The following is an 18,177-nucleotide window of genomic DNA, read 5'->3' on the forward strand; positions in this document are numbered from 1 at the left end:
GTGGTTTCAATGCCTACAGAAAAAAGGGACAGAAAATAGGTGATTAAATCAGACGAAGGTGGGAGGGAAAGGGGACTTTTGTTGATGAACTTGTAACACCTCTGCTTTGGCATAAGCCTTTCCTCATGCTATGTACAGCTAGCTCCTGCAGAGACATGTTATTACTCTAAATGCTGACACACTGGGTATGGGATACATGAAGTGTGGCACAGGACCACTGATGCACATTTAATCTACAACATGAGTCTCAATTCAAGTGCTGCATATCCTCCAGTTCCTTTACAAGAATAGAAGTCTTTTCTCCAGGGACAAAAAGAAGGCAGTTTCTAAATATTTGCAAGTAGTTCAAGTATCCAACCTCTTTATACTTCTCTGCTAAGAAAATGCAGCTCCTGCTAACAGGCTTCTGAGAGTAGCACTAGCTCCATTATTCAGTGGAATACACTGCTGTCTGTTGCATTCACAGTTAACAAAGTAAACAGAAGCACATCTGATATACACCTGGCAGTGACAGTTGAGGTACTTCCTTGCAAAGTAGAACAAAACTGCAATAATCTAAACTTTACTGTCAGAGAGTCATTTTATTCCCTCATTGTATTCCTTTCCTCCACTAAAATATAGGGTGACTTTCCCCCTTGATTTCAACAAATTCCCTTCAGCTATCCATTGCCAGGGCACATAGGTCAGCAGGGACCGCTGAAGAACACTGATGTAATCCTTCCACTTTGGGGCTAAGGAATAAGTCTAGTGCTTCTTGCCAAGACACACAGACAGGTCTCAACTCTGTGATACAGGATATCCCAGATTAAAGAAAAAACAGCAGTAGGACACTGACACAGTGTAAAATTGCCTCTACTTGCAATCTTCAGTAGGTCTGAGATAAAATGGCATTGTACTGTAAAAGGTATCACAAGGGGACAGCAGAGTGTGTGTCCTGGATCTGTGGGGTGCTAATTACACTACCCGAATTCTTTAAGGGATTCTGCAACACTTGTGGCTCACCGTCAGTGAAGCAGTCCAGACCAAACGTAACGTTGTCGATAGCAATGTCAGCTTGGGAATTCCAGCCCCAGGCTGCCAGGAGTTCCAGTTGAAACCTTTGCATTAAGACAGAAGTTTTAGAGAAAAGAGACAAATGAGCAGGTTAAAAAAAGGCAACTAAAAAGACAATGTTCCCTTATCTTTCCACCCCCAAAGACATAGCCAGAAAAAAATGAGAACAACAGTATTCAAATAGACAGGAATCTGGGGCCTGTTCATAACTCAAAACATAGACATGAGTTTATTTCAGCTGAAGGTGAGGACATGTTAAATTTCAGTCATAATTCCCTGAAGTGCTAGCTTCCTGGGCTCTCTCCTCATTTCCCACCATGACCAGCAGTTTAGCTATTTATCTACGTCTGTCATGTCCCATATGCACTGCTATGTTCTGAATTCATAAGGAAGAAAGAAAATGGGCTGAAGGATCTCCTTCTAATGGATAGGACTGAATTGTTTTTCATTAGATTTCAGAAATAAACAGATGACTGATGTTCAGTCCATTTAGAGCTTATTAAAAGCATATGGGGAGGACGTCTACTGTTGTCATTGGTGAAGCTCAATGATGATTTATGAGAGATCAAGCACTGACCTGCCTAACACATTAATCATTCAGCCTAGGAACACACTTATCCCATATTAGTGGCAATAAAGTACGTGAGCATATTCCACCCACCAGCCAAATGTTGGTCCATATCCACAGTTAATATAATGTTGCATAGCTGCATGAAGGTCTTTAGAGATAAGCTGCTTTTACAAAAACTCAAGAATGGCCCTTTGTGTTAAATGAAAGCATTCACTCCTACAGGATCTGAGCGCTCTGGGAATAAGTATGGGTGCAGCAAATGCAAAGCAAGGGTCTCTTGAATTACCATTCCCTTAGTTATGGGGTTAGCAGAGGAATTTGCCATTAGATCCCCTTTGTATAGAAACCTGCCTCTTTATTAGCAAGTTTAGCACTACTTCCGCATTTTCAGACTTGTACAGAAGTCCATTGGCACTAGACAGTGATTCCCCCATCCATTTGATGGAAGAGAAAGTCAGAGCATGCTGAGCCCAGGACTAGGGTACTTCTAGCACCCACAGGCATAGATACAGCACCACAGCCTACCCCTGACTCAAAGTACACACATCAAAGTATACCCTCTGTCAGGTGAATCTGCTGCATCTGGTCCATAGAGTCAGAGCAGCAGAGAGTCCATGGCACTGTTCTACAAGGTAGATTTCTGCTCCAGCCAAGTACAAGTGGGATCCTGGGGAATAACCCCCTTCCTCCAGTGCACAGTATTAGACATCTCATAAGCTCTGAGCTCTGCATGCCTCCCCTTCTTCATGACTTCGGAAAAAGGGGAGAAATTTGCCTTTTGAAGCCTTCAGTGTTAGCCAGAGGGGTTTCCAGTGTTCGTGCTCATTGAGCCCATTTTGCTGACTCCAGCATATTACACCCTCCAGCTCTGATGTCTGGTTTTCTGCCCATCTGATTTTCTTTTGATAGCAGCTTTTTTTCCCTATGTGTGTGAACCAAGTGAGTGAATTTGCAGTTTTCCAAGCAGCTCAGTACCCAACCGGGAGACTGCTCAGCAAAATGTGTAGTTTGTCTTCCTTCTCTCCCAAGAAATAAATTAAACTAGAGGAAGCTGTTGCTAAAAACTGGTTGCATATCCCATCCATGGCTGCCTACTTATGGCCCCATTAAGCCATTCATGTCCTGCTATAGCAATTATTTGTCTTGCAATTCGTATCTACCCTTTCTCTTTGTATGACCTATCCTCTCCTATCCACTTTGCTGCTGGCTATCATCCCCTGAAGGAATGAAGGAAAAAGGTAGCTCTCATTTACCAAAAGAAGGACAGGTGTTTCCTGAAGATTCAGGATATGGGAAAATGACATGCCAGCCCAAACTCTGTGCTAAAAAATTCCCTAAGCACAGCATTGCTGGAGTTTGCATTACCAAGGAAAGCTGCCAGCACCCACAAATATACAGAAAAGTCATTCATGAAGGTTTATACCAAACTGTACACCATACAGTCAAAATGTTTTCCCAGCGTTGAGGATGAGGCAATGCAGGGATTTATCATTTTGACCATGCTTGAAAATGCCAACAACTTTTTAAGTGTTCTGTGCTACCAGGTATTGGAAGTGGGATCTGAATTTTGTGAGGAAGAGTCACACAGCAGGAATGACCATCTTTTCCATTTGAATGAGAATCTATTCAAATTTTAGTAAAAAATCATCGCAAATTTTAAATCCCTGACTATTCCATGCCTGGTAGTTTGTTTGTTTGTTTGTTTTAAATCCCACAGTCTCCTCTTCCCTGCATATCTTCAATTCTAGGGTTAAATGGTACTTTCCATGACAACACTGTATGAATTGTGTCAGGTCCTGCTTCAGCTTCATGAAGCAAGGACTGCCTTTCCAAATTAATGAATACACTTTTTGAAGAGGTTGTGGAGCTCCCTGGAAACTTTACAGCAGGAGAGCTTGGACTTAGTGTGTAGGGGGTTTGGGGCTGGGATCTATGGAGAGAAACAGAAGGATAAAACGCTTTCACAAATGGGAGTTAGGAGAGATCATGTATAGGAAAACAAGGAAGAAAGGCTCTGAATGCTCACAGATGCTGGTGAGATGGGACAGAAGGAGCAGAGCATGGAAGGAACAAGGCAAGAGGCCTGAGATGGAGCCCGTGTCCTGGGAGCACAAAGACCAGGTTTTCCTCAGTTGTAGCTAGGCTGTGTACAGGCACAAAGATATGCGTGTATGGGAGAATACTTCCTCAGCAAGCAGAATTGCAGTACTACTGTGGGTTTTTTTTTTTAGTAGAAATGACCCTGGAAGAAGGCAAGAATGAAGGTGATGCTTCACAACAAAGACGGTAACAATTTACTAACTGGATGCTGCTGGTGGAACTCTTACCGATTCTGAAGCACTGGCATTGGTAAGGTGATAAGAAACCAGTGGTCACTCCAGCTCCCTGCCCTTTCCCACATGGGCAAGATGACTGGAGCTCCTTTTATCTCTTCCCTGACAGAGAAGGAGATGGTACCATTGTAGCTGCCAAAAACATGAACTGAGAATTGGATCTGTAATAGAGGAAGAAGAAAAGAAAGGTATTCTGTGATAAAAAGGGAAAGTTACTCACTTCTCTTTCCCTGGGGATTTGAGACACCGAACCTTTGATCCTGGGTCAAATTGTTTAATCAGGCACACCGCTCAGACCCTCATTGCTTGTGTATGGCTCATCACTGTTCTAGCACAGAATTTTCTTTGTGAGGACCCTGACCGACACTCCTGTTGGGCAGCTATTCTCCAGCCACTGACAACAATATCCACGGCCTCAGACACCATCTGAGTGAAAGAGTATTGGTTTCCTTGTTATCTCCTTCAGGAACAGAAAGTAGTAAAGCAGAAGAGCACAGGCTTAAACTTCAGACCTGCTTTATCACTAAATGCTTCCACTAGAGAGGTTATTGCAGAAAACCAACCCTAACTGCATTCCTCTTCAATGTTTTCACCAGCTTAAAAAATCCTGTGAATGGGTTTGAATCACTGTTTAAATCTTTAGATTTCAAAAGAGGATTGCCGCTGTAACCACCCAGGCTAATGTGTTGCATCCAGGCCCTATATAAGGCACTCTTCATGGGAGACCTGCACTGCCCCAAATGCCCTTGAAATGAGGAATTAGGCTATCTCTAGAGGCAGAAAACCTCAATCCATATATTTGCTCCAAGTCTGGACTGTAACACCCACATGACAGGTAAGCAACCTGATCACCAGCCCAAAGAATATCTTGAAGCAGGGTTCTTTCCTCTTTTTTTGGAGCAACTGCTTTGAGCACTCAGCTGCTCTTTATATTATGGAGAGCACCAGCAGGAAAGGGAGTGCACTCGTGCAAGTGCTGCAAAGAACAACCACAGGAAGTTCCTTGCTGCCGAAAGATGGATCCAAATCCTTGTTGGTGGAGGAGAGAATAGGTCCAGATCTTCTGTGACCTGTACACCATAACCAACAGTTACTGCTTCTCCTCTTCCTGGGTTTGTGAACCTAGCTCCAAACGCATTTTATTTTGTTGAAACTACCCAGCCAACTTGACCTGGATTTATAAATGAACACAAATGCTGAAGTTACGTTTTTGGCACGTGCACTCTATTTCTCTTGCCAGTTCTAATTAGGAGGCATCAAAGCTTTCTCTTTTCCCCTGGCAGGCCTGGACTCCAGCTCAAACTTGCAGCTTAATTTCCCTAAGTGTTATGAATATATTATTGAATATTTTTAATTACAGCATCTCCAAGCTCCACTTATTGTGTATAAAGATTTGGGCTGAAGGCAGGTTATATGAGTTTATTCATGCCAGGTTGCCCTCACCTTTCGAAATTCCTGAAGAATGTGAACAGAAGTTTATACCCTTCAACTATTCCTGGAAAATGTAGTGCCTACTAACTTCACACTCCTGCTCTCAGGGAAACTTAAGTTTGTTAACTCCTGAGAAAGTATTGCAGAACTTATGAAGAGAAGTCTCAGCAGTATTTATACACTGAATGGCTCAACAGCTTAGACAGCCAACTCCCTTTTCTATGAACCAAGGCCATGCCACACAATTCAGGTGCTGGGTACCCTTCAGAGGAATAATTGGTACAGTTAGGCTGGGGAGTTCTCCATACTGAGGAGTTGATTTGGGACTCCTGCTTTTACTTACTGGGGATACACCTCATGTCTCCTTACCAGTTTTCCACAAGTAGCTAGCTAGGCAGTATAGCCAACTCTTCTGCTTCCCAGTGTTTTGTAGAGTGTGCAGAGGCACAGGAGATTGGGCTAATTGTGCGAACAGTGCCTACAGATTAACTCCGTATAGGTGCTAACACACAGTGATATACCTGGTAGTCTTCAGTGGCAATACTGGCTGGCAAGCTGGCACTGTAAGCCTTGGCCATACCACTCGTCTGATGGCTATTTGCTCGCAGGTAGAGGAAGTGTCCTGTGAAAAAGGAACCAGAAAAGACAAGATGATGCTTTGCCCCTTTTTATACTCTCTTGAAATAATTTAACATCATTGTGCTGAAGCACAATGTAAGTATGAAGACAAGCACATCTTGAGAGTAGATCTGTTAGTGAGGATATAATAAGTACTCTGGTAGATTTCAGTAGCACAGACAACATTCCAAACCCTTTCCTGGAACATGACTGCATAAACTTCAGGCATCACACAAGTATCTTCCTATACAGGAGCTCACACCAAACTACTGTGAACTACTAATCAGCCCTAATTCTTACACCACAAGCATCACTGACTCTTGCAGAGACAACCACTGGGCTCTAAGAGCTTATTTGTAGTCTTTGCTCCCAGGGGTAGTTTATGCAAGCTCTTGAGAGACAAACAGGACACTCATATGGACATCTTTATTTTGACAGGGAGCTGTGAGACAAGACTCATCTGTGCTAACTGGTCTGACTATCAACCTGAAGATGTGAGGGACTGGCCTCTGTCCTTCTTATTTACTAAGCTGACAGTTCTGGGAATTATCTGACTTTTTTTTATTGTGGCATTCTATGGCACATAATTTGTATAATCACTTGGTCCTGGGATATGCTTACATGTGATGCTTTTCCTAACCCACTGGCAGTTCTGTTGGGCAATTTGTACTTTGTAATGCAGCAGCTATTGTGTTGCTGGTGAAGTATTCTGCAATTGCATTGCTCATAAGAGGAAGGAAGGAAGAAGTATACAGACAGAAAAGAGAATTAATTGTATGTTTTTTAAAGTGAAGGAGAGTAATAGTCTCCAATAGTTTTGTGTTAACTTTGTTGCAAGAACTTGTTTTATATAAAATTTTGAATCATGTTCAAAAGTTTATTTTAGCTACATAGAATCATAGAATCATAGAATAGTTAGGGTTGGAAAGGACCTCAAGATCATCTAGTTCCAACCTCCCTGCCATAGGCAGGGACACCTCACACTAAACCATCCCACCCAAGGCTTCATCCAACCTGGCCTTGAACACTGCCAGGGATGGAGCATTCACAGCCTCCCTGGGCAACCCATTCCAGTGCCTCACCACAGAATCACAGAATCACAGAATCCCAAGGGTTGGAAGGGACCTAAAAAGATCATCTAGTCCAACCCCCCTGCAAGAGCAGGGTAACCTACAGTACATCACACAGAAACTTGTCCAGGCGGGCCTTGAATATCTCCAGTGTAGGAGACTCCACAACCCCCCTGGGCAACCTGTTCCAGTGCTCTGTCACTCTTACAGTAAAGAAGTTCTTCCTGATGTTAACGTGGAACTTCCTATGCTCCAGTTTACACCCATTGCCCCTTGTCCTATCACTGGATATCACTGAAAAAAGCCTAGCTCCATCATCCTGACACCTACCCTTTACATATTTGTAAACATTGATGAGGTCACCCCTCAGTCTCCTCTTCTCCAAGCTAAAGAGACCCAGCTCCCTCAGCCTCTCCTCATAAGGGAGATGTTCCACTCCCTTAATCATCTTTGTGGCTCTGCGCTGGACTCCTTCAAGCAATTCCCTGTCCTTCTTGAATTGAGGGGCACCCTAACAGGAAAGAATTTCCTCCTTATATCCAATCTAAACTTCCCCTGTTTAAGTTTTAACCCGTTACCCCTTGTCCTGTCACTACAGTCCCTGACGAAGAGTCCCTCCCCAGCATCCCTATAGGCCCCCTTCAGGTACTGGAAGGCTGCTAGGAGGTCTCCATGCAGCCTTCTCTTCTCCAGGCTGAACAGCCCCAACTTCCTCAGCCTGTCTTCATACAGAAGGTGCTCCAGTCCCCTGATCATCCTCATGGCCCTCCTCTGGACTTGTTCCAACAGTTCCATGTCCTTTTTATGTTGAGGACACCAGAACTGCACACAATGCTCCAGGTGAGGTCTCACAAGAGCAGAGTAGAGGGGCAGGATCACCTCTTTCGACATTTAAAGTTGTCATACATAATACCGATGCTAAAAGTTCATTTGTCAGTGATGCCAAAAACTTTAAACCAATTTTAAACCGTAAGTTCAAGGCTATTGTATATACACACACCCAGAGAACTACAAAGAACCTACCAGCAGTGGCTTGTAAGGTAGACCCTACAGACGAGTCATCTTGAATCACTTCAGTAAAACCCCGAATAGACCAAGGAGATGCTGCAGTTTCATTCAGTGTCCAGCCACATGGACCCTCTTCGAAAGAGCAATGTGAGCCCTCTGGGAGACTGTCTACAATGGTGAATAAGAAAAAGCAGGAAAACAGGAGAAACGTGATTATGGAAGAACACAAACAGCAGCAAACATCAAAACTGACTGTGGCTAAGCTACCCAACCTATACTATGCAGTTTTCCATATCAAAATATTAGTAGGTGTCATTTGTTTATTTCCAGAATCACCATCAGAAAGCCAACACTTGGCTTCTGAAGATATTTGAGATTTTGCAGTTCCATCCTGCAATAGATACTGTGTAAAACTGCAGCTCCCACAATGTAAAGAACCATAAATCACTGCCATGTACTTGGAAAGGCCTTGCTGCATATAAAACTTCAGCCACCACAAAATTTTCTGTGTTTACGTAAAGGAGGGCCAATCAAGCAGATTTCTGCCACTGTACTTACAACAAAGCTAAATGTTGTTTCTTAGCACCACATACAATGAGTCAGTGGTTTTCTCCATCATGATGTGCAAGAACTCCGAACAGGGATCTTGGAGGAACAGATTTAATACTATGTTGGTGGCTGGCACTAGAAAGATGATCAGCAGCTTCCACTGAAGAAAGGTTCAGACCTTGGGTCCAGAGGGAATTTCTCACCCAGCTGCAGGCATGTAAATAAGGTTTTGCTTTTCTCTGCAGCAGCAGCAACTATGCAAGGCAGGTCACTGAGCTCCTTAGTGCAGTATTTAAAAATCCTAGAATCATAGAATACAAGCCAAACAATCCAAATCCATTTTATCCTATATAGGGTGACTTTTCAAAGTAAATCTTGGTATCCAATTAATGTAAATAGGCAAAGTTAATTAAGGAGGCAAAATACTGAATTAATCCAGAGATTTCATTCTAAATTTCCCCTAAAGGGAGGAGGGTTCCCACAAGGTGCCATGCCACATACTCACCACACCACACTCCTTCCCGTTCTTTGGCAGGGCAATCACTGATGAATTCACAGATCTGTAGGTGACTGACACAGCCTCCAGGAAGGCAGGGGAAGGTGGAGACTTTGTCATATATAGAGTGATCTTGGTTCTTTTTATCTAAAGGAAAAAGAGAGGGAAGCCCAGAGATGCATTGGCAGAAGTCTATGACCCTCCACATGCATCAGCCTTCACATGAAGGACCTCAGACAGGATTCTTTCAGTGATAAACAATACTCACTTCTGCTCTTTACCATGTAGGTTTCTATCCCAGCATGACATTCCTGTAGGTCACCTCAGCTCTCATGGAGCCCAAACTTATTGCTCCTTTCTCATGCACTGTCTTCTGCTGTGTTTGTGCTATCTTTAGATAATCACTATTCTTTTTTTTTTTTTGGGGGGGGGGTGTTTGTGTGTGTTGGCTGTTTTGGTTTTGGTGGGGTTTTATTGTTATGAAGGATCTTGCAGTTTCCTATCATGATGTGCTCCTCAGCTCTACACACATCACTATGCTCCTGCCAGGCAGCTCTGGTATGCTGCATGACACTGCTGCTGGAAGCAGAGATACACACTTAGCTCCAGTCAAGACAGACACATTGCTATGCCCTATTAAGATTCAGGCTTAACTAACATTTGTGCTGCTGACACATTTCTGTGCCAGCCCATGAAGATAGCTGCTTCTCCAGCAAGTTGGGCTCACTATGCAGAGCTTTAATCATGCATCCCAGCCAGTCTAGTCAGCTATTAGGAGCAAATGACTGATTGCACAAGTATGCTGCAATGAGGCTGAACACAATTTTAAGTCTGATATTTCCAAAAAGCATAACTCAATGCTCCCAGCCTGTCCTGTGGATGTGAATGTGCATGGGTCTGTTATGGACCTGCAGGTTTTCATCTTCTGGACCTGCTTCCCTTTAGCAGACCTCTGCAAGAAGTTCCACTGGGATTATTACTGCTCTGGAAAACATGAAAAAGTAGTCTGAAGTAGTATTTCTTCATGGCACTGTATTGTCCTGCCTACACGCATCAGCCTATTTAGGGGCTGAGTGTTTAGCACAGTGCTTCAGACCATATACATCCCCTCAAGACTCCACAACTGTCAAAGCCCCATTAGATTAAAAATGTAATATAAAGATTAATGACTGCAATAAAATTAAAACTCTAATATGATCAAACCCAGTTTCATGATACATTATGAAACAGCTCTGTGAAACCAATATACTTTTTTTTCATTTGAAGCTTTTTACATTTCGTTCCAAGCTATTTCTACAGTGTCTGCAAACCAGGCAATAGCATTACATTAAGACATGAAAACCAGGAAGTGAAGATGATTATGTCTCCAACCTGCAGGGCTGCCTGTGCCAACAGACTCTTGTACTTCCAAGAAGCTTAAATGACATTAGCAAGGTTCTGCACAGCTATTGAGGATCATTTGCATGGCACGCACAACAAGACTGTAAATGCCAGGTAAAACTGAGGATTTCTGAGATGAGTGCTCAGTCCTTTGGAGGAAACATTTACACTCCAATTATTTTAATTTTAGACAGAAGTTCTGGCAGTAGCAAAGAGATTCCATGCGCAGCAGATGAATGCTTCTTTCCCTTATAGATTTGAAAGATAGAGCTCCAGTATGGAAAAGGCTTTTGGTGACATACGGTATCTTTTGTTCTTTATTTAATAAAGAAATGTTAATGTTAAAACAATCTAGGCAAAGACATTTTTCCATCCCTGTTGCTGGATGCAACATAAACCCTGTTGTTTTCTCATACAAAGATGAAGCAAAGCAAAGCTGAAAAGCAGAGATGATCACTTTAAAATCACTTCTGTAATTCTGAGCTTCAATCTTGCTTTTGGAGTCAGTATATATGCATGCACACACATAAAACATGCAAATGTGACCCTTGACAGGTAAGCATTGCCAGAAATCCAAAAGGAGACTCAGCTTTCATTAAAACACATCTGATCAAGTCCCAGATCACATTCTTCAATTTTGGTGAGGATGCTGTTCTCTTTTCTGATTGCATTTGGTTATTCCAAACCTGACTGTATTGCAACATACCATGAAAGCAGTTCCTGAGTTGCAAGGAGCCCACTGCCAATACTCCAACCTCTTGTGTTCCACAGTTTGAATACAGCAAGGTGATTTCAAAAGGTCTTTCTATACGGCCAATCTGGGCCATCAGGTATTTCCATTTCATCCTGGAAGACCACAAAGAGCTATCAGACATACACACAGCACACTGGAATCCATGGAATCTCTAGCATAAAGATTGTGCAGTTTACCAAATAGCAGTAACAGCATCCACATGGGGAATAGATTGGTGAATGTGAATCCCAGCATAACAAAAGGATGTTAATATAAACCAAGTGAAGTTCAGCCTAACAAGTTCATTTCAGTTATCTTTGCTGCAGATCCTATCACTAACGATGAAAAGGTGCAACTATTCCAAATGATTAAATTAAAATGGGACTTAAATGATCACCAGTTTTGGACACACCCCTGCATGTGCCTTCCACACATATGGTTGCATTGTCTTTGCTCTTGCAAGCACAGATCAATCAAGCAGCTGTACAAGTCTCTGAATCTCTTCAAACTAACACTGACATTGTACCTACTGGAAGTAAATGTCTGAATGCTTCTTGGTTATGTCAAGTGTAAGAACCCCTTTCTATGCTTTCTCGACCTAATTTCTCAGTTTAACAAGCTAAAGTGCACCCACAAAGCAAGGGGAAGAAGAGATGTGGTGTCGCAGAAAATGTAGATTGTCTGACAATTTACATTTCACTACAGAACAAATCCCATAGCCCCTAGACAGCAAAGGTTTCTCAACTGTGCTGCACTTGTGGCAGTGCAGAGAAAGACATGGTCCCAGGCACTCTAATTTTAAAGATGGTTGTTAGGCATCAGAAAGGTATCAAATGGCAATTTCCAGAGTAGCTCACTCAAATCAGTCTGATGGGAGTCAGGGTATCCAGGTGTCATCAAAAAAATACAGCAGGATTTTAAAAAATCTATTTTGTTTTTATTTTAAAAACTGTCCCACCTCACGTTAAGGAGAAAATAAAATACAGCTGAAAGTGCATGTTGTTATTTTGTAAAGGGATTGTAGCAAGGATACTTGCTCTTAACTCTTTTCTGGAAAGAGTACCAGACACAAACACATTTACCCATCCCCTGCATGCTGCTGAAGCTGCTGGGGGCACCGTGGATGAGTGACTCTGAGTCAGTGCCAGTGTTAAGATGTGTTGCTCAGGCTCTGCTCCTATTATTATATTTTCATTTGGGAAATGCCTTCACCTGCCATGAAGTGATCATCTAGCCCCTGTCCTGCACCAGAAACACATTAGAAGGCAACACCTGGACAGCAAACATATCTCTACTGGACACTATACAAAAATCACAGACCACCTAATTTGCAAGTTGCAAAAAACCCAAAATAACATTAATCTTTTATCATACTCTCTGCTTTTGCTTGTCACCGATTAGTTAGGTAACTCATTCTTCCCTCCACAAACCAATTACATACCTTTTTCTGGTGTGAGTTTTTGACTCTCCCTTCTATGGCATCCCCCCATCTTCCACTCTCACCATTGTATGGACACATAAATACCCACAGACACCCTAAACTCATCTGAAGTTGAGCTCCTCTTATCAAGATGAGCCTACATGACCCTGTTTCTCCTCTTTCTTGTCCCATCATATCACATTCAATAGTTCAATATAATTTAATTCAGGTTTAGAAATATCTAGCCCTGAACTGCAACTGCACCATTGCTACTACCTACCAAAGGAGAACGACTGCTTTGCTTTCAGCTTCAGGAATGTCCAGCACTTATAACTACAGTTATAAATATAGCCCCCCCGCCACACTGTGGCATGATGTCTGAGGCCATTTAGCTGTGACATAGAACTGAATCACTTATGCTACATGACACAGCTTTGTTCATCATTCCGTTGCATCCTGTTGGCCACAAAAATCAATGGGTCTCAATCAAATTGGTTCAATGATCCACTGAATGTCAGTCTTTAAATCTTTTGATTTTACCTATTGAGCATACTAGATCTTCTGAGCACTGAGACATAGTTTGAGTGCCTCCCTGTTCCAACCCACCCCTGGAACTGAGACATCACAGTATCACTAGCATTATCACACTCCTGAGTGCAGGAACTGGTAGCACACAGCCTCTGATTCACAACAAGTATTAGCTGTATTTAGTGGCAACTAAAGAGATTACTGCCCCATGCTGAAAACAATGACTAGTTCAGCTGCTGCACCGTAATCCTACATGGTTTATGAGCCAGACATGTTAGAACTTGCCATTAAAAGCCTGGGGTATCAAAATAAATTAAAACCACCGGTGATGTAACTCAATAAACCAACCTCTGAAACGTCACAACTGAGAAAGACACACTGTCCATTCTGCCATCTCTGCTGGAAGAACTGTGGCATCTGATAGAAGAGCCAGGCTGCTACCTTAAAACACTACTGTGAACTGCCAGCTCTTCTGAGTCAGAGCCCTAAGGTCCTGCAAAACATTTATTTCTGCACTAAAGTATCTGCAGCACTGAAACTTGGATGCATTTATAATACCACAGCAAAAGCTGGCAAGCATTCAGAGACTGTAAAAATGACAAGTAGCTTTACATCACCCAGAATACTTCAGTGTATGGAGTCTCATCATCATCAAGGTATTCCCCTTCAGAGAAAGCCTCACAAGAGACAACTGCAGCTAGATTTCTAGTGCTGTAAATAGTTACACCTTCTTTGCTTGTTCCCACTATCCAAATGGGGGCTAGTCAAAGCCAATTTAATTTCCTTAATGGAATCCGGAATGGAGCCCACTGTCGATTTAGAGAAGATGGATCACTGCATCAGCCAAGTTCGGCAATACCTTTACTATTGATTATATGTCAAACCAGATCTCAAGTAACGAGGTAATATTACTATTCTTCTAAATAGAGATGTTAAAATTGATCTGTGTGTATGGAAGGGCTATCACTCTGACATAATTGAGATATTTGCATGGATAGAAAGTTTGGAGTTACAAGCAACCTGATGCTTAAGGCAAAAGAATTCAAGATTCACCCTGCAAACCTATAATTTCAACTTCTGATTTTCATTAGCCTCTTTATCTCCTCTGCTGAGCCAAAGTTTTCCTCCCCCTCCTTACCAATCCCTTCTATGCCATGCCTTCCCATATCCAACTGTAACTGATGATTAATTTTCACAAAGACGTTTAATATTAAGAACAACAATTTCTTCATTAAGAGTGAAAAATTCAATAAAGCTGAACAGGAAAGCTGAAACCTGTTTGGGATTAGGGGGACTCACTGCATGGGTTATTGCACAAAGGTATTTCTGCAATATGTTAACTGCTTCTAGGCTCAACCAGTGAATGTACAAATTAGAAACTTTACATTACTTTTCTACATACAGGAAGTTGTTGCCTGCAAGTCTTCATCAACATCCAGGTTTTTAATCGAAATGGTGGTCACTATTGTCAGTATGTATTAGGCATTTTCTGAGGATGCTTACCACACTGCTCCCTTTCAAAGGCTTATGTCGTTGGACACCTAATTTATGAAACCCAAAAGACCATGCGTGTTTCTAGATGTTCAGATTAACTACATGGCAATGTTTCAATGTATGATAGCAGAAGTCAAATAATTTTTGTGGATGAAAACAACCACATTAATAGAAGTGTCAAAGATGGTAAGGTTCTACATATGTCTCAGAAGCTGGCAGGGCATTCTAGTACCATTGTCTCCTCCCCAAAAGGGGGAAGACACAAAAAATTGAGCAATATTATTTTGTGAGGCTAGCTAACTGAAAAACCTACGTGTGCACATGGCTGTGAACCTTTTGCTTTTTAACCTGCCAAGACTATCATGGCCAGTGCCTTATATTTCAGCAAGAAAACAGAACAAAATCAACTTGGCTTACTGACTGTGAAAAGGGAAAGGATTATCTCTGCCCCAAGTGGTGCTTTTTTATATTCATTAAAGTGTGAGTACTTAAGAGTTGAAAGAAACAGAATTACTGAAACAGTTTCAGCTGACAAAACTGAAATAATTGTGGCCAAAACCAAACACAAGCATGTGAAACCATTCAAAACAAAAGCACAGTGGGCTAAGAAGAATTTGCAGCTGTGACTGTTTCTGCATCTGTATGGTAAAGATGGAAAAGGTGGGATAAGCAAAATAGTAAAAGAGAGATCAGATGTGACCTGTACAAGCACTATAACTGTAACCCTGAGAAAGTGAAGACAGCTTTCTGAGCCAACTCCCAGGTGAAGGCTTGGACTTGCAAGGAAAACTATAGGCTTTGATGTTTGAGCTCTACTGAGACAATGAGAAATGTAATTTTATGTATTTTTGTACATATAAAGAATTTCAAGCACCTCACTCCCTCAGTGGTTCTCTCTCTAATGCTAGTAACTCAGAATACCCACAACCTATAGGTATGGTATATGTAACAAGAAATACTGTGACTGTGCGCTACTTGTTCACAGGATATAGTCTCTGAAGGTCCACCTGTGCCTTTGCTCTTTCACTAGGGTATTTATGCAAAAAAAATGAGTGGTAGCTTCATCACCACTGCTTCAATTTTATGGTAAATCCTAGTAGTTAGTGAGGTGGACAGTAACCTTCTGTCATGCATGACCTACATAAAAGCTTTTGGGAACGGTGTTTCTGATGGATCCTGAATGAGAAAACACTATCAGGAGAATATTTCTAGGGCCAGAAAGAGAAGAGTTCATTGAAGTGGTCTGGTGCAGCTGGAATTTATGAAGGTGTAGGTTGGTCCTGGAATGGAGGGGTGACAAAAGGGACTGGCACAGGATTTTATGGAGTGCCTGGTTATCTGAACAAGTGTCACCTAGCCTTTTTTCTGTATCTAAGCTTCTACTCTGATCTCAAGACAATTCCTTGGCAGTAACTGTCAATGGTTAAACTACGTACTACACACAGGCATATATCTCAAGGTCATTTACTCATTGTCCTCCTTGTTCTGCTCTAAATTGTGTAGCAATCTTTGGTTACCACAAAAAAGCTTGCAGAAATTCCACTCCCTATGGAAAGCCCCTGGAAAGCAGGAACAATTCAGGACGATATCTCAACAACCAGTGTTGTCAAAATCTTAATCATGGAAAGAATGCTCATTTCAGACTACCTGCCTAGTAGAAGCTGTTTTAGAAACAGTTTGTCCACCTTCACACTCACATTTTTCTGGAATTGTGCAGAGATTTTAAAGAGTTTCCGTGTAATGAGGGGCGAAAGGAAGGGTATTTGACCTAACACGGTTCCTAACTCTGTTTTGTCTATCTACTATTCTTTCTAACTTCATTTAAAATGGGACTCAGTTGCCTTCCATCTTTAAAACCTTAATACTAAACCCTCTGAGCTTACCAGTGCTTCATTTCACTCAATAAAGAAAACATAATACCAGTATCTATGCCAGCTTCCAGTAAAGCCTATTCCATTCTAATAAATCTAAATACCATCACTCTTGGAGAGATAATTATCTTGATTTCATGTAAAATTATTTTTGCAATGCTCAAATAAACTGTTAAACAGCATCTATGATTCATTCCAGAGATGCTGCAGTGGTTGTGATCAAAGCTCAGTTTGGACAGCTAAGTATATCCAAAGGGTATTTTATGAGTTTATACAGGGGAATGGAGCTGTGGGTGCAGTTAAAGTGGCTTGTCAGATACTCAAAGCAGCAAGGGCAGTTACAGGTAAAAAAGAACATTGGAAACTGATCCCACAAGAAGGGGAAGGAGCAGCCAGGAAGGAAGTGAGCAATAACTAAAAGCAGGAGAGGGATCTGAAGGAAAATAAATACTATGTTTTAGTCAAACTCTGCTATCTTTGGCTGACCAGGAGTCTTGGCTACAGATTTCCATGGCAGCCTGGGGAGTGCCAAAGAATTCAAAGAAAACAAGAACTGGGATCCATTGCTTAAGTTCTCCATGGGAGTCAGTCAGGTGATGGAAATAAAAAGCTCTGCTGTGTGTCTGACCCAGGTTCTTACAAGGCAGACTGAAGCAAAGGAAAAACAAGCACATGGAAAATGGCAAAATCAGATGACACGTGGACTTTTCTCCTTTTTTCCTGTTGTGATTCATTCCTTTCGCCTATTTCTCCTACTCACTGCATCCTGCTACACACAGGAATGAAAAAGTGAACCACTGGGAAGATCAAACAGGGTAGAATACAGGACAAGATCCAGGGTTGCTGCACTTTCTTTTTTTGTATTCACCTCTTCTCACCCCTAGCCTCTGTTTTTCTCTTCTCTGAATATTAGAAGTGAAGCAAAAGAGAATGCTCCTGAACTTAGCAGTCGGAAGGAGGAAATTACAAAACAGGTAGTTAATCCTACCTCAGACTGAGAAATGTGACCCTTGTAACAAATGTGACCCCTTGAGTATTTTTCAATATTGCCAAGGCAGTCTTCAGACTGAGTGCATTTTACAGCTATGGTCCTAGCATCAGTGAGAGAGTCAGCCACTCTTGACTCTTCCAAATGCAAGGGAAAAAGAGTGAGTCCTAAGCAAGTGTGTTCTTTGCAAAGGGGACACACACAAGCTGGATCTGTAACAGACATCCCATCAGGAAGCTGCATACTTCAGTTCTATCAGTTCTACCTTCATTTTCTGCAGCAATGATCTCAGGAAGGGAGAAGACACTGATAAACGTTGGCCTGGAGGGACTTCACTCTACCCTGCAATTAAAAGTGTAAACAGCTGCAAATGGATTGTCTTACCCGGCATCCTCCTCATGGCCAACTCTTAGAGCAATTATGGTATTCTTGTTTGTCTCCACATATCTGATTTCGGCTGTGAACCTCTGGAGGAGAGGAACAGCATCCTGTGAACATATGGCCAGCTCCAGCAAGCAAGAGTCCAAGCTCCCAGGCAGGATGGGGCTATGCAGGCTGAACTCACATCTATCTGGGAGCCTACTGGTGTTCAGGATGAAAATGTCCCCTGTGAGTTAAAAAAAATAAAGAAGAG

General features: G+C 42.1%; 1 protein-coding gene across 1 annotated transcript in view; it reads right to left on the minus strand.

Annotated features, from left to right (window-relative positions):
• The window catches only part of LTK (leukocyte receptor tyrosine kinase), a 98,554-nt gene that overhangs the window by 32,571 nt on the left and 47,806 nt on the right, over positions 1-18,177 (minus strand). The window contains exons 4-10 of the mRNA XM_065684260.1: positions 17,928-18,150; positions 11,216-11,355; positions 9,139-9,276; positions 8,100-8,252; positions 5,910-6,010; positions 3,952-4,118; positions 1,003-1,097 (exon numbers count right to left, since the gene is read on the minus strand). Of these exons, the coding sequence (XP_065540332.1) occupies positions 1,003-1,097; positions 3,952-4,118; positions 5,910-6,010; positions 8,100-8,252; positions 9,139-9,276; positions 11,216-11,355; positions 17,928-18,150 (1,017 nt within the window). The remainder of the gene's footprint in view (positions 1-1,002; positions 1,098-3,951; positions 4,119-5,909; positions 6,011-8,099; positions 8,253-9,138; positions 9,277-11,215; positions 11,356-17,927; positions 18,151-18,177) is intronic.

The sequence above is a fragment of the Lathamus discolor genome, chromosome 6 (assembly GCF_037157495.1).
Source record: "Lathamus discolor isolate bLatDis1 chromosome 6, bLatDis1.hap1, whole genome shotgun sequence".
NCBI lineage: Eukaryota > Metazoa > Chordata > Aves > Psittaciformes > Psittacidae > Lathamus > Lathamus discolor.